The sequence below is a fragment of the Convolutriloba macropyga genome, unplaced genomic scaffold (genome assembly GCF_964194025.1).
Source record: "Convolutriloba macropyga unplaced genomic scaffold, txConMacr16.3 SCAFFOLD_5206, whole genome shotgun sequence".
Lineage (NCBI taxonomy): Eukaryota > Metazoa > Xenacoelomorpha > Acoela > Convolutidae > Convolutriloba > Convolutriloba macropyga.
In genome coordinates this window covers 1-18,000 of record NW_027450372.1, presented here as the reverse complement: position 1 = coordinate 18,000, position 18,000 = coordinate 1, and the positions used below count along the sequence as shown (strand labels likewise).

Genomic DNA, 18,000 nt, shown 5'->3' with positions numbered 1-18,000 from the left:
TGTTTGCGTGTGTTTCAAGTGTGTGTGAGTTTCAAGTGAGTTTCAAGTGTGTTTGCGTGAAGAGGCAAAAATCAATTCAGTCTTGCAAAATGGTGACAAAAAAAACAAAGCCATAATGTCATGTCTACAAAATATTTAAAAAGACTAACAAATGAAATGACAAGCATTTCAAATTCCAATTTTTGATGTAAATCTCGATTATCTTAACACAAGGTATCTTCCATTTCGCAAGCTTTTCTTTATCAGATCTTAAACCTATGTATACAAATTTTCGATTTGATTCAAGGAAAACTTCCGCCAGTTTATTAATGCATAGCCGCAAAAATGTTTTGTTTTAGATCTATATGGACTTTAAAACAGGGAGGCTCGCTAATGCGGATTGTCACATAATGTTCTGACCCCGCATATCCCAATTCGTGGCGTACTTTGTCTGCCGATTGAAGCAGAGATAGACTATTTTCAAACTATAAAGAAACTAGTTAAAATTTCGTTGATTAGCTTCAACAGAGTTTTAAAAAAGCAAACATGTGAATACAAAAAAAAACGGTTAAAAATCAGTGCAATCAAACTTCTTAATTTCACTAGACGGAACATTAGAACAACAGAAACGACACGCAGAAAAAAGACCACTTCAACAAGCAAACAAGTAATTTTACCACACAAAACGTAAAATTCAGAAATCAACATCCATGCCCTTTTCAACCTAAATCTCAAAGAGTAATGTCTTTAAGGTAACAAAATCATTATCAAACTTGGGTAAACTTAATTAACTTCGAATGGATTTCAAATTACACATTTAGATTCAGAAGTGAAAGTAGAATCAAAGAGAAGTCAATAAAACGACATTTGCACGCAAAAATCTAAACTGAGAAAGCTGCGGAATTAGGACTCAAAACTTCAGAAGACCCTTTACAATGAATTTAAAACTGCCCAGCACTTTTAGCACACAATGCTCTTGAATTACCTCTGTAGCCAGCTCAGTAAATTCAAACGAACACACACACGCAAACACACGCACAGAGTTGGGATACAATAAAAAAATATATAATAAGCTGAGGTAATTTGAAAAAACACAGTATAAATCTGACCTTCATTGTAACGTTTGAAAAAGCAAAAAGAAAAGTACAAAAGCGTTATTTGCGAAAAATCAAAAACATTGTTTTTAAGTTTAAAATTAGACAAAATTAGATCAACAAATTTCGTAGAAAAACTAGTCAAGCAAATGATCGAATCAATCAGTCAACTAAATAACTTCAGATGTATCCGCATTTCTTTCTTATTATCGGTGAGGTAATTAATCTCACAAAATTCCCGTCATCTATTGAAAATGTCTTTGGGTTTCGGAAAAGAGCATTCTCTCAGTTTTCACTTGAAGTTGAATCCAGTTAGGCTTGTAAAATAAATTGGGGGAAATTTGTGCAAATAATAGTTTCGGAAATTGTCCTCTTTTTTTTCTGATAAAGGGAATGTATATAATTTTATAAACTTCCCCACATATTAAAAAAAATTTAAAAAAAGGTTTCGGGTTTCGGCAAAGAGCATTTTCCCAGTTTTTGTTTAGAATTAGAAATATTAGCTGAAATGATAACAACTGACACTAGTGAGAACGTCAATAACTCAATTGCAGTTATTTATTTCACAAATTCCACCCAAACTAGCTTTAACTTTCGGAGACTTATTTTGGAGAGTTGTTTGCGAATAATGAATTATTTTGAAAACATTGTGCAAATTTTGAGGTGCATGGGAAAAATTATTGAGAAAAAATTACATGGATGCAATGTATATAGACTCGGATGGAAGGAATGTTAGATAGACAAATGTTTGTAAAAACCAAAAGAATAGACGATTAAATAGCATTTTAATATTTTTTATTAATAGTTTTTATCATTTCTAAGCTAATTGAAGTCGATTTTGTTTTCATTTTTTAAATCAAGTACTAGGCAACCAAAATTTGCTCCTAATTCAAAAGCGCTATATTTGGGCTCAATGCAATTATGATTTTGAACTTTTTTGTTGAGATCATATTTATACGCCCCTGAATACCTAAATTGTTCATAATCATAGGAGAAGGGTTATTTAGGCATATAGCCATCGATTTAACATGTAAGTGTATTCCACACATTATCACGTTTAAAAAAGCACTTTAGATTTACAAAATGTAGAATCGCTTTTTCATGCTCTGTCAAATCTACTGACAGAATTCTGTCAGTTTAGACCATTTTGTATCGTTAGTATTGTCCACAAAAGTGTCCGTGGACAACACTGACGGAATAATTTAAGTGTAGCTGAAGTTTCAATAATTGAAAACCAACGGTGTAAAACAAGGGAGAGTTTGAACTAAATTAAAATGTCTGTTTTCACCAGTAATGAATCTAACGCAAACCCACTTAAGAAAAAAAGCAGGAAAACAAAATGTAGCAGAAGGCAAAAAAACTTTTTAACAGCAAAAAACAGCAAAAATGAAATATATAATAAGCGACAAACATTGAGAAAAATGCATCAAAATTAGAGGTCAAAAATATCTCGGATCGGTCTGATAGAAAAAAACTTCATACAAAACAGACTGATGTCGGACAAACTGATCTCAAATGACAATACAGGTGATTCATTAGAAAGAGCTTCATCAGGATAGGGATTGCCTAGGGGGCATCGGGTATTTTATTGGAGTGCTAATTGCACAAAACCAGAATTAAATTTTTTTAAATGAAATCATCTAAAACAAATTTTTTTAAATGAAATCACAAAAACAGTCGAAAAATAAAAATAGTACTCAGAAGAATTGCGGTACGAAAGAGAAACACTATTAATTTAAATGTAATAAACCTCATTTGAGCCCAATTAATAAATGATTGGAAATAAAAACTAGTATTAAACAATAAAATCAAAAATTAAGGTTTATTTGCAAACCGATCAATTAAGTTTTAATTGATAGATAAAACTAGGCCTAGTGGCAGTTAGAAAACTCTTCTACTAAAATAAATCCCATTTTTTGAACAAAACCAACGAAAATCGAAGAACATCAGTTGAATTGCTCTCAAACAACAGAGAGGGCAATTTAATTAAGAGATGGCGAAGCAATCTTCCCTAGGGAAAAAAAGGCAGTTCAAAAATTTAGTGCAAAAATCACTAAATTAATCAGACAAAGCCCTAGAACTAAATCTCGAATACCGTTAAGGAACATTTCAAACAAAAACAAAAGAAGCACTCACAATAATTCCCTCAAACTTCGTTCAAGAGCAATTAAATAGAAAAACCACATGGACTGAAAAGGATTACTGCAAAAAGCAGCGGTTATAAAGTGTATAATTACCGATCAGACAGCTAAATATAGATTAAAAAAACCCAATACTTCACTCAAAGGCCACTTTAATTCTTTTTTTAGAGAACAAAACAAAAACATCTAAAACATTTAAAAACTGCTAAAGAAATTGAAACACAAATGAAAGTTCTATCAACAGTAAAACTAACAAATATTAAACGTTTAACAAAACTCACGAATAATTTCCATTAGTTCATTCTATTGGAAATATTTGTAGTTAGTTATGCTATAGTTATGCTATTCGAAATGATCATTAAACAATTTTTTTTCACCATTACTGAAAAAAATGCTTTATTTCTGCAAGAACTCAAATTGTCAGCAATGGACGGTTTATGTTTTTTATATCACTGACAGAATTCTTCTTTTAGTTTTTCAAGTCTTTCCACTGAAAAACTGATAAATAAAACTTTTCAATGATAAAAAAGACATAAACCGATTAGCATCGGACGAATTCCTCTCGAACGACTGGCGAGGCAAGCAATTTAAAAAGGGTCGTAGAGAAAAAAAATGTATGGTGTCTGGGAATGTATTTGAGTGTCGCGGACATTAACCACTACGCTACGCCTGCTATATACAATCATCGCTCACAATCGGTTTCATTTTAGCAACAGCCTTAATTAATGCATGCGCGCAATTCAAATCACTTGAATAAAAAAGGCAAGCGTGAAAAAGTAAATCCAAAAGTAAAATCGTAAAAATGTTGCCAGAAAAGGCACACATGTTTACACTAAATACTTCAAATTTCGTTCGAAAGCAATCAAAGACTGGTAATTCAACTGACTGAAGTTGGAGGTTAAAAAAGAAGGTCAAAACAGTTTACTTTAAAAACTTGATTTGAAAATACTAGGGAAAAAATGGCAGTGCGCCTCACTTTCTTAACTATTGCGTTCAGGTCAAAACTCTGCATTACATTTTTTTTAACCAATACTCCTCTTCAGGCGGTAAAAAAGTAATGAGATCAAAAAAAGCCTCTGCAATGATTCACGGCTATAGAAAATATGTTCACTGTAAATAATTGATATTTTAGAACTTGCAGCTTCTGGCTGTAATGAAGTGAAAATTATCAACTTGCGGTTAGTAATCTTTCAGAGAAAACGTATGCCATATTGAAATTTCAGAAAACAGATGATATTCAGTTGTAAGAAGATAAATTGGGAGTGCTTGTAAATAAGATTTAAATAAGTTGTCAATTGGGGACGGTTGTAAAGAAAATATATCGTGCGCGGTTGATACTACGTGTAGTAAGTAAGGGTTCGTACTCAATTGTGTCTGCGTAGCACTCGTAGAGACTCTGGCAGACCATTTGGGATCCGACGTTGGTTCCGAAAGCAGAGTTCTCATTCAGACTGAAGACGTGCGTAGCGTCTATGACTGGGTCATACTCGTTGTGGTCTGTGAGAGCCATGTAGAGACTAATAGAGTTGGTAGTCTGTAGACCAGTATCATCAATGCCCACTATCTGAAACGGGCAAATTATTAATTATCATTCTCCCTTGCAAATACCTTATAACCATCTATAACTTCCACTTTCACCTCGTACCATTGCAAATACAAATTTTATGACAACAATTCATTCCCATCCGTAGCACGGAAAAAACTTCACGACCAAATTCATTGTGCTGATAATTAGCAAGTTAAAAAACTATTCACAGACATGCTACTGATGCGTATTCGGTACACAGTTCTAATTAAATGACAACCACAACCACGATTACCCTTAGATAATTCTTTTATTTACCTAATGGAACGAGATGGAACAGTTTACGATACAGCAGCTAATAACTATACTATTCAATCAATTCAAAGAGGAATTAAGATAAACGAAGAAGCTACGTGCAAGAGGGCGACTTGTAAGAGAGCCGAAGTTGAAAGAGTCGATAGAAAGAGCCGAAAATTTATTTTAATTATTGGTCGATAAATTTTGCAGCCAATTAAATTGCCTTCTGAAATGAGACTACCAAGTTCTCAGCCAATCACAAAGGAGTATTTGAGAAATGAAATTTTAATATTTTCTAGTGAAAGAAACTGAAAGGGAATTAATAAATATTTATCTTCAAATTATAGCGGGCAATGGCCATGCCTTAGCGTCTTATGGGACTTGATATGAAACTATCACAACCGAACATAGGACCAATTAACCCACTTACGTACTTTTCTTGGTAATCAACTAACAATTTAGGGTAATTAAAGGCAACTTTTTGCATTCGGCTCTTTTTACTTAAATTCAGGTTTCGTCGCCATCTAACGTCGGTTCTTTATATCGTCGGCTCTCTTGCACGGATTACGTACAACTATGCCGACGTAATACTATGCCGAAGTATAAGAGTGCCGAAACACAAAAAAGATTTCAAGAGTGCCGAAAAGAAATTTTATTTCAAGAGTGCCGAAAATTTTTATTTTTAATAATCATCCATAAGTTCACACAGAGTTCCCCAATAATTTTCAAGAGCTCTATTCCCACAGTCGTAAGAATTTTTTAAAGCTCGAAATTGGGACTGTTTTCGTTTGTGTTTGGCTCTTTGACGAGGTGGCTCCTCTTCTCTCAGATATGATTTGAGCGATAATTTAGCTATTTTTTCTTCTGAATTCAATTTTCTGACAGCTACCCGAAAATTAGGATAGTTTTGACCAATTTTTCGATTCCACCTGTTGTTCCATGCCTCACAAGCATTGGTAGTTGCCAAAGATTCTGATCTGTTAAACAAGTTCTACATTTTTCTAGGAAAATGTCCATCAAGCCAGGTTTTTTCGAAATAATCTAAAAAAATTGATAAACCAGTGTATATTCCGATCAGCAAAAGGGTCCTTCTGTCATATTTGATTCGTTGATAATTTGTCCGAACCAAACCAAATGGAATATAAGGCAAAGAATAATCAGCGAAAAATTTTTGATAAACTTGGGTTGCTTATGTAATCTCCCGCCATATTAAATTATTGAAACTTTCTGAATAATGCCTGACTATAACGAAAATGACAACCACATAAATTTGAATCCGGAAAATCTTCAGTCAAGGCTTTTATAAAACCTTTCCCATAATCGCACGAAAAAATTTTCGGCCGAAGAACTTTACCAAGACTGATAGCTTTTTCCGCAATTACTTGCAAAACATAACGGTAACTCGTTGAGTCCTTATTTTTCAAGAAAGCAAAAAATAAAGAAACTCTTCGTCTGTTGAACTCGCCAAATGTAGTATAAATTTGCTTGAACGGTACAGGTGCACTTCTAAAAGTACCAACACTGAGATTTGTTTCACATTCTGTCAAGTTTTCGATAAAAAACATCGTAGAAAAAATAACAATACCGAACAAGTCACTTTTCGCCAAAAAAAAATTGTTTTCCGGTTGTTGTTTTGTTCCATGAACCGGTAAAGTTAATATCCGAAACTCGATTGGGTATTGACGGTAGTTGACTTTTGCGGCGGTAAAACAACGTTTGGCGTATATGGTCAAATCGTGGAATAGTCTTTTCATCGTTTTCGGGAACATCTTCATTAATGTTTTCACAAAATTCAGCAATATTTTTTGTAGGATCTTTCTGAACCGTTTGAATAATTTTTTGCTTAAGTGCATCTCGTTTTGCTTCACTTTCCTTAGCAGGATGATTATGATTTGTTGGCAAATTAACCAGGCTAGTTAATTGCAAAATTAGTTGTAACCGTGGAGAAACATTCATTTTCAACGCATTTCCAGTAAATTTTTGATTGCACTGATTTATTCTTTCTAAATCGGTATCCTTCAACTTCTAAATTTTTGCAGCCCACCCTGCGCGATTCAACAAGTTTTAGCATTTTTTATTAGCAGGTTGCTACGTAATAGGCTGAGAAAGTGGTTAAGTTCTTGTGGTCAATTATTTTATTGGCTGAGACGCTTCACTATTTTACCCACCATTTTGTTTGAATAAATTTTCCGCACTCTTATAATCGACATAGTATTACGTCGGCATAGTTGAACGTCACCTCTTGCACGTATCCGTGCAAGAGAGCCGTCGTTAGAAAGCGCCGAAACCTGACTTGATTTGAAAGGGGGCAAAAAAGCAAAAAGTTGACTTTAATTACCCTAAATTGTTAGTTGATTACCAAGAAAAGTTTTTCAGTGGGTTAATTGGTCTCATGTTCGGTTGTGATAGTTTCATATCAAGTCCCATAAGCCGCTGAGGCATGGCCATGGGCCATGACCCGCGATAATCGCAAGATAATTATTTACTAATTAGCTTTCAGTTTCTTTTACTAGAAAATATTAAAATTTCTATTCTTATATACTACATAATGATTGGTTGAGAATTTGGTAGTCTCATCTCAGAAGGCAAAATAATGGGCTGCATAATATATCTGAATTTATCGACTAATAATTTAAATAAATTTTCGGCTCTCTTTCAATCGGCTCTTTTCACTTCGGCTCTCTTACAAGTCACCAAATTTTCGGCTCTCTTACAAGTCACCAAATTTTCGGCTCTCTTTTAATCGGCTCTTTTCACTTCGGCTCTTTTACAAGTCACCAAACCAAATACTTTAATATTCGACACAACAGAAGGCCGACTAGAATTTCTAAAAGAAAGCGAAGAAAATTGAGTTATTTGCTCCAATCTTTACAACTGTGCAGCTATCAGATTATTGCAACCTCTTTCTAAATATTTTAATTAGTCCATATTCTCAATTTTCAACATGAGCGTCAGAAGAACTGCGCAAATACTGGTGGTGCATAAAATTCTACAGCCGCCATTTAGAGGTGGATCAAGGGTGAAAACTCGGCCCGGGCTTTCTTAAATGTTGCTAACCTGCATGTTGAATGTGTAGGTGCTGCTTGTCCACGCTTGCAGTTCACAAAGCACCTCGTAATCAATCTGGTTCACCAAGAACAGACGGTACTCTTCTGTAACATGAAAGCATGGACTAGATCAGCCTTTTATTAGCCAGTGGAGTATGAAGAGGGAACTGCAGCTGTGAATAGACTACTATCTGCAAACACACTCGATTCATATTCTCTGAGGTTGATAAAAAAGTTGCTGTCTATGTGTTTTTACCCTCTAGACCACCAAGGACCGAGTAAAAAATAACCCCCAGGCCAATATCATGAGGGTGTTGGAGTCACAATGCTCGACACGCCAATTTCACGCATTGCTAGTACCATTTTGAAAACATAAATACCTGAACCAGAATTAATTCGTCTACGTACTAGCAGTGTTAGCTGCGATCTCAAAGTAGGATTCGAGCAGTCCAGTCGACACAATTTGGAAGGACACAGTACAGTTGTTGAATGGACTGCAGTCGGGGTCGAAGTATTGTCTCGCAGCAAGATAGTTGCCCAAGTCTGCTATGTAAACTCCATCCGTGTTGGCTACTGAAGGTATGGTAGGTGAGGAGCTCAGTCCAGAAAACACCCCTGCTGCCTGAAGGAAAAAGTATACAACACTGGCCTACATATGGGGTTGTATGTTTTTTTTTAGAAAGCATGCCCAAAAGCGCATAAAAATGATTGTAATCTCAAATAAAAATTTTTCGGATAGCAATTTAGGCTTATCAGTCATAATTAAATTCTCTTTATATAACTTCTTTATATTACGACGTGAGATACTATATTCGAGATCATAGACTTTTATCAACCATAGAAAATCATTTCAAAATTTTTGCACCGACGTTTCTGGGTTAAATCAGCTCAAACGGAATCAAAATGTCTATTTTTTCGGAAAAAATGTTTACACATCTTTGCTGTCAAAATTGAAAAGAAAGGCAAAATACGAATACTAGCACAGCTTATAAAACCTCTTTCTAAATATTCGAATGACAACGGTAGCGCTAAAACTCACCACATCTCGGCTTGGTTTTTTCAAAGATTTTTGCAAATGAATACATTTAGCTGATACAAATTTGTGCGACGCTTCATTTTGTATACTAGAGAAAACCTGCAAACCATGACATGAGTTCAAGTCCTTCAAGACTTGATGAAAGGGTAAAAATTTGAGCAATCAGTTTCATTACCGAAAAACCGCTTTGAAAAATTTTCAAGGGCAAAATCTATCGATCTATCGACACCAAGAGCCTTAGCATGTTGATTATTTTCAGATCATGTGGGAACAATGTTAGGATGATTCTTCAACAGCTTTATTATCATACCACGTTTCTTATTGCATCAAAACTGTTATGCGAGCGTAGTAACACGATGATCTAAAAAAAAACTGTACACAGTAATTTGTGCTCTTCAAGATGTATGTCCACACAACACAGACAAAGTATATGCATGAATAAGCGATATACTAAGGTACCAAAAACAAATACAAGTAGCCTAATTTCTGCTTTTAAAGGCTGATTCGTGCAAGGTAAGCATGCTCTAAGGCGTGAAAAATGCGTAAAAATTTTAAGAGTGATTTTTTTTCACTTTTTCCATACTTAACCAGTTAGTAAAATATCTTGGAAAATTTGCGCTCTTGAACAAAAAACAATTCGGTTTATAATCTCGAAAGTCGTCTACTGATGCTGTGCTTTATTTTATTGAAAAAGTAAGAGTAAATATGGAAGATAACAACGACACAGGTGCTGTGTTCTTAGATCTTGCAAAAGCTTTCATATCAATTTCACATGAGATTTTCCTCAAGAAAGCTGAAAATTTAAACCTCTCTCAATCGACAATTTTACTTCTCAAATCTTGTTTCGAAAATCGAACACAATTCGTAAAACTGGGTATTGACTTATCAGATAAAAAAACTATTAACCATGGTGTTCCACAAGGAACTGTGTTAGGACCTTGTATTTTTCTGTTATGTCAACAATTTTTCTGAAAAGCAGGAAGGTGAAGATGATATTGTTCAATTTGCGGATGACACTAGTATTAGATGCGAATTTGACCGTAATGAAAATATTCCCCAAAAAATTGAAAAAATATTAGAACAAACAGACAAATACATGACAGAGAATCAACTCACTTTAAATGCCGATAAAACAGAGATGTTATTCTTTACAAATCATACTAATTCGCATCCAGAGTTTTCTTTTAAACGCGAAGTTATCAAATCAGCTCATGCTTGTCGTTATCTGCGAGTACAAATTGATTCAAACCTAACCTTTGAAATTCAACTTAAATCAGTTTTAAGCAAAATGGCTAATGCAATTCGTTCTTTGTATCATGTAAGAAAACAAATACTTTTGAAAGTAAGAATTGATGTTTTAAAGTCAGTTATACTCTCTCATCTTTCTTTCAGTGGAGTATTCCTTCAAACTCTTACAGTGAAAAACATAAACCGCATAAACAGGCAAATTAACTGGGGGATAAAAGTTTTTTATTTTCGTCAAAAATTTGACCACTCCATTAAGGATTGTATCCATCTTCTCATTAAGGATCGTATCCTGCCAGCCGAATTGTTTAACTCAAAAGTTAGCCTAATGAAGCTACAAACAGACATAAGACAATGGGAAACATCCGAAAACTTTAAAATGTTTTCTAGTCGCCATAACGCTAGACAGAACAAGAGAACAAATCAAATTATTTTAAAAAAGAAAACGAAAACGAAGTGGAGTAACAAATCCTTAATCTTGAAAAGCGTTCAAAAAAGGAACAAATTGCCCTCTTCAATAAGAACTTTTAACAGTAAAACTTGCTTTAAAAATGTTTTAACCGGGTTTTTGCTCAATCAACACAAGAAAGTACCCGTTAATAGACAAACAGGAGCCTTCAAATCCTATTTTACCCATGAAAACGAACAGCCACAATTTGAAGATTATTATATTAATAACAATGCTGATTAATTTATTTAACATTTTAGAGCATGTAGATATCTAACCTTAGGGTTATAGTCTGAGTATTTTACATGTTTAAAAAAATAATAACCAGAAAAGAGGGCTCAAATGCTTTATTTTTTTCAATGTTTGCCAGTTTGCTAAGCTACGCAATGTCGGGTTTGCATGGACAAAAGTAAACAGAAAAATAAACTTAAAATCAAGACGCTGAGCACGCATACAAACGTGAATAACCTGCATGAAAGCTATACAAACCAATTAATAGACGTTCAGAAAGCAAAACCTCACTGAAGAACTGATTTGAACATAAAATCTTAGTTATTTTGTTGTTTGAGGAATTTTTTCGTGGTGTATATAGCTTCTTCATACAATAGTGTATATTGCGGTTGTCAGTTTTCTTTTTTACAACTTGAAGAGGAAAGCTAACTTATGATTATAGACTTGTTTTTAAGACATAAATAGTAGTATCGGAAGACCATTTTCAATCCAGAATTTTAATTTTTAAAAAAAATAATGCCATTAAAGTGCCGGGTATTTGCAAAAACAAGGAATAACGCAATTCAAAACAACGTATGGATCAATTTTGAACAAACTTAAAGAAAAGAGGAAAAATACTTCTCTATTCAGGCTATTTTAATTGAGGGAGCGAACAAATAAGATTTTGTTGACACTTTTAACCGAATCCCACATAATAATGAAATTAATAGGCTACTGTCAATTGCGATAATGTGTTACAATTCTAATGGGCATAGTGATCCCAACTTTTTTCAACACTGTAAGACCAATATATAAATTTTCTTGCCCCCAGAAAGCATAGCTCTTTCCGATAGCCTCTCTCTAAAAACACGGTTCACTTGCTAACTTTAGAAATTTCCATCCAAATGATTTCAGAAAATGGAATAATTTTGCAGGTGTTTCACAATTCTTACATCCGGGAAAATTCGTGCATTGTAACATTGTTATTTGATTTTCTGTGATTCCGACGAATGAACAGTTTTTTAGACTTTTAGTCTTACAGAACAAAATCTGCAAAACTACAAAAATTGGGGGAACCAAGTGGTTCCATCATTTCGTATAGTTTTTCTTTGTGTTAATTGAGCGCAGATGATGTACATGTTGCTTTGAAACGGCAGTAACCAATGAGTCTGGCTGGTTGTTTATAATTCAGAAAAAATTGCACTCAATTATGATAGTTAAAAACTATAAAAAACATTAAAACATTTCTGCTGTTGCAATTAATTTACTCTCATCTCTTAAATTTATCTTTTTCATCTAATGCTAAAATCTCATTTCTACCAACGAACTACACAGCCAAACCAAAAAGGAATATTTCTCCATTGTGGCATGTGAGCAAATACGAGAGTGTAAATTCAGGTCGATAGTTATGTATGCCACATTTTCCCTTCATTTAAATCTCTTATTGCGACTATTTCACAATGTGCTGGAACATTGTTTTTATGGTAATAATTTTTATCAATTGTTTTGGCTTTTATAACCCAATTATTTTTAAAAATCTTCCCTTGGCTTGCATGGCAGAGGCCACAAAATAGTGACACGGAAAAATCCGTGACTGTACTTGCGTTGCTTGCTCGTAAACAAACATAAACCCAGTAGTTTTTTTTTACTTTTGATACTCGAAAGCAGTTGGCGCCCACTAGATGTTTTTTCTTCATGGAAAGCTGGCAAACCAGCTGCTTTCAATGTGACTATAACTTCAAGCTTGCAATATAACTCAAAATCAAATGCGGCTTTGAAAGCTGGTTACGCTTTATAAGCGGCAGAAAAGCGTAAATTTGGTTAACACGAATATAATGTTATCAAACGGGATGGTCATTTGTGCTCCTTGCTAAAAAAATCTGTGTGGATTGTCTTTAACTTTTAAGAAAATACTTACCAGGGTAGCAGTTTTACATGGCAACAGATGTTACGTTTCTGATGGCCCTTTGGTTGCATTCAACAGACAAGGTCAATCTGTTTCAATCATTGCACTTAGGATCTGTTTCTTGCTTCAGGAAAAAAAAAACTCGTGATGTTTTAGTTGTTTTCTCAAAGGGTCCCCGCTCAAATAAAATTTCAATCTTGTCACTCAGTGACAGGGGACAAGCAACTTCAACACAAAGTCTTTGAAATCACCCAATGAGCTAGGTGATTGAAAGCTAACGCTAAACGATATTTCAATTCCAGATGGTTGGATCGTCGAAGAGAACAAGTAGCCTCGTTTTTAATCCAAACAAGCCACCTATAACCCATTATACTATTTTAAGTGGCATAACGGCTGCTCTACTACCAATGACACCGTAATTACAACAAGCAGTTCGTTTCAGCGGTTTCAAAAGTGTCTGGTTATTATGTTTTTGCAGTAACGGTTTTTCTGCACCGTATGATCCTCTGGATTACCGTTTCATTAATTTATTCTATGTTACTCCCGACATTTAATTGTTCAGCTTTGATGAAATGAACACAATTGGTTCGCACAGAGTATCAAAATAATTCAAAGTCGAACAATCACAATTTTGCTTGAATTTTGATTAAGAACTCAAACCATAAAAGACGATCAAGAAATCTCGGTCTAGCAAATGTAGCAATATACTCCAGCTATCAAAATGCATAGCTTCAATCTGCTGCTCTAAGAAATTATCAAACTTATAGGCGAGTCCAAATAGTATTGAAAAAAAAATGAAGTAAAAAAACCTGGGCGACAGTGAATAGCAAGCACACATTAAAAACTGAGATACGAGAGACAACAGAAACATAAATGGTGAACTGCTCTCAAACTACCAGCGAGCGGTCGGCTTTGTCAGTAGCTAGTTACGTCTTAGTGAGGCTAGCTTTATCTTAATCTTAATAGAAGAGACGTGAGGGGGTGCTGATGAAGGCAACAGTGACAGTGGGGCGGGGGCAACTGTGGGGGGGGGGGGGTTGCTGCACAGGGCACCTACGGACTGAACGATGCGCAGGGGTGTGCAATGGGGGGAGGCTGATGTGGGGGGTGATGTGGGGGTCAACCTCTAAGAACCGCCCTTCACACCATAAGTATAAGTCTCCTAAACAGTTTCTGCTAATCGCATACTTGGACACTACTGACCTGAAGGGCTCTAACAGCACTTAATGCCCTCTGTACGCTACCTGCTACCTGTTCATCCCGTTTTTGAGGACGAAAAATCAAATGGGTCAAACGGAAAATCGGTCAAGCCAAAAATCGCATACAAAAGATCAACAGGACTAATATAATTGCTTAAAACTTCGTTTGAGAGCAATTGATGAAGAATGATTTAAACTTAATTGGCTTCAAAAATGCCAATGTTCAAAATGTATTCGGCTACGGTGCAGCCAGTGAAGGATAAAACTCTCTACTTTGGCGAAGCTTCACTTAGTTGAGAACTTTACTCCTCAGAAAAATGGACTTGAAAATATCAAAGCTAATCCAACAAGTCGAAGTTAAACTGTACAATCATTAAAATTTACAGAAAAAAGACACAAGGCACAGTAAAAAATAATTTTAAGCTCAAGAAACATTTGCACTTTAATAGGCACTATTAGTTAGACCAAAATTGCAAATTTCAATTAATTTTTTCGGTAATTTTTTAAAGCTCTATTTGAGCTATTAGTCACGGGGTTTTACAATTCAGGATGGCATCTTTGATTGGGTGTAGATAAAGTTGTGGACAAAAAAAGAACAGTATTCCATAACTTCAATTTTTTCAGTGCAACTTTGGCGTTATAAAATATTCAAAATTGTCGATTAATCTGTATTATTAAAAATGTCGAATAATCTGTATTAACAAATGAATTTGACGCAAACCAGTCGCAGAAAATCTGACGAATACTAGTTATGTATTTGGGTTTGACGAATACTAGTTAAGTCGTAAATCTGATTAGTAATAGTGAAGCTGGCTGAGTTTGAGTTTGGATTTCAGTGCATGTATGATATTAACGCACTAAACATAAACCGACTAAAATCAGATGAATTGCTATCGAAGAACAGATGGAGTCAATAGAAATTAGAGAGAGCGTCAAAATGTTTTATGGGCAAACAAACTTACCCATTGTGATTCGAATCCAGACCTCTAGGTTTGCAGCAGGACTTCTTAACCACTCAGCGACAAAGCATTGATTTCATTCCGCTCACAATTTCACTAACCAACTAATCTGATTCAAGAAAGAGGAGAGCTACTCAGATCCACTAATAAACGAACAATTAAAGTGTGAAAAAAGTCACTCACGAAGTCCAAATTTTCTTTAGAGTAAAAACGTCAAGCGAACACTTTGAATTAAAAAAGCGCACAAGTTTACAATAATTATTTCGTTCAAAAGCTATAGTTCCTTAATATGTTGATAAGCTCGAAAAAATCATTTTGGTTTTGATAACAATAAAGCATTGAATTTTGGTTATCCATCTCTCCTAATTAATTTACCCTAGAATGTTTGCTTTTTATTAACCTCAGCTGCAACAAGCTGGCCTCTTTTATTAGGATAATCAAGGTTATAAAAAATATATTCCTGTTAAATAAAAAATTAGCAACAGTAGAAGTGGAAGTGGTTTAAACATAATAAATTAACTGGTGGAAATTAGCGTTCAGTTAATCAGAAAAATTTCTTAGATTACTCAAAAAAACAGCGATTCTAAAATTGGGACATTCTATTAAGACATCTCATTTTTCAAATACGTTATTTGCTTTTCAGAGCCCAGTTTTTCACGGAAAACAAAGCAATTTTGGTGTCTACAATTTGTTTCTAAAAATCGCGCGATAAGTTTTGTGTGTATGTACATTTTAGTAAGCGTTCAAATTTTGCACTGGATACTGCGCTGGATCTTGATTTCAAGTTGATCATTTTTTTCGTCCATTAAAATCCGACATCTTGTAACGTAATAACTCGGCAAACAACGAAGCAGTTTAACAAACTTTTCAGTTGAAGCGGAGAAAATGAGAAAGAAATTTCTCTAAACACAATTAAATTTCACCTTTTTCCACGCCTACGCGCAAATTATGCTTATGAAGCACGAATCATGCTTTAAAAGCAGAGATTATGCGGTACGTAGCTTTTTGGTACCATAATTTATATTTTTCGGTAGTCTGTTTGACAACTAAATCCAGGAATTAATCAGTTCGTTGCTATCACTTTAACTATCTTAGTTAAAAATTGCGCTTAATTTCTATAAGAAAAACTTGTTAAAGTGAAAAGCTACAATTATTGGACGACCATAACCTGCGTATTTTTACTGAGATGAGACTTTAGAACCTATCTGGCACCTTTTCAATTTTCGCTCATTGAAATGAAAGTTTTTAGACTGAATGTATTCATATTAAAATACAAAAATATCAAAGTCTTCAGCTGTCTCTTTACATTCAGCAATCAAGACATCAGAACTTGTCTGAGTTAAAATAATCCAATTATAACGTGGAACCATTGTATGATATGTATTAAATTACCTTGGATTCACTAAAGTAGAATCGTGAACCGGTTGTTACAGATCTATCCGGGTAGTCAACTGTGGTATGCAAAGCGAGGCCAGTTCTGAAACAATTCAGAGCAGGACATCTTGAGAGAACTCGTTCTGCAGCTCATTGATAAAATTTAATTAATTGTTTTTCTAATAATGAAAACATCCCGTAGGATACATGCCAACATAATTCTAGGATACGTTTGCACCACAATAAGTCTAAAATTAAGATATCGTTCCCACATGTTTCCTCCCAGTTGATTTAATTGAGATAGCTATAAGACGACAATGACTATGTCAATGAAAACGGATCCATGAACTCGCAGTACTAATTTGTTGTACTAGTCATTAAAAAAAGAGACATACGTTTACAATACTTCCGACAGCATTTAAAAATTGGGAGAAAAACTAAGACAATTTCTAGACAAAAAAGGTGCATAGGGAGAAGATAGAAGCAACTTTGCACAAAACGTGAGAAAAGCAGAATTAAATCCCTCTTCTAATAGCAAAAAGTTTAGAAACTGACCGATGAAGAATATTTACGTGAAATGATGTCAGAAGCATTTTCTCCTCAGCCCGACTAAATTCATATTTTACCGAGTATTCAAATTCAAAAAAAATTCATTTTTCATTTTTGACTGCCCCAATTGGTGACAATTCTCATGCTTAACAAGTAACGTCACAAGACTCAAAACGTTCGACGAAAGAGGGAAGTTGATGTAAGAAAATCTGCATATTCTCTATTGGTCTCAGACAGATTTTCAAAGATACCCGATAATACATATATTTCAGGTTTGCAGGTTAACTTAGCTCAATTATCAATATAGACATTGTATGCATACGTAGGACAAATGCACAAACAATTAAGACTAGGTGAAAAGTGGCCGAATGTTAAGTAAGAATACGTGACAATCGTTCAGACTATGTACTACACACATCATTATTTAACGAACGTTTTGATCTGTTTACTTATATTGATCTAAAAACAGAAAAAGGATGATACGTATAGTGCGATTGCATAAAATGTTCTAACTTACCCCTTAAACGAAAAACAGATTTTGAAAACGATAAGACTTTTTGACACAGTTAAGCTCAATGAACGTCAATAATAGATGCATTGTTTTTTAAATATTAACAGATAAACATAACCGACAAATGTCGGGCGAATTTCTCTCAAACGACGGGTAAGCGGTTCGCTTCGGGGGGGGGGGGGGGGGAGGGAGGGAGGGAGGAAGGTGGGGGAGGAAGGTGGGGCAAGCGCTGGTGGGGGATGATGGTGGGGCAAGCGTTTAGGGTGGGGGTGGGTTGAAAAGCGATCGTGGGGGGGCAGGGTTGCAAAGACTAGATGAGAGGGTTCAAATCGACAGCTGGATGAAAGTGGACAATGGGAGTGTTGAGGGGGGGGGGGGGGGGGGGGGGGTAATGGAGGAACGTTGATGGCGGGGGGCGGGGGGGGGGGGGTGGGTGACTGAGGGGGTCAAAGTTTTAAAATTGGATTGAAGATTAAGAAC

General features: G+C 35.0%; 1 protein-coding gene across 1 annotated transcript; it reads right to left on the bottom strand.

The window, feature by feature from the left end:
* Window positions 1–4,555: 4,555 nt before the first annotated feature.
* On the bottom strand, window positions 4,556–16,563 carry LOC142355839 (uncharacterized; the record flags this gene model as incomplete). The annotated part of the gene is made up of 4 exons (XM_075407878.1): window positions 4,556–4,778; window positions 8,094–8,188; window positions 8,492–8,705; window positions 16,479–16,563. Coding segments are annotated over 4 exons (617 nt in total), but the record flags the coding sequence as incomplete, so codon positions are not given.
* Window positions 16,564–18,000: the final 1,437 nt, after the last annotated feature.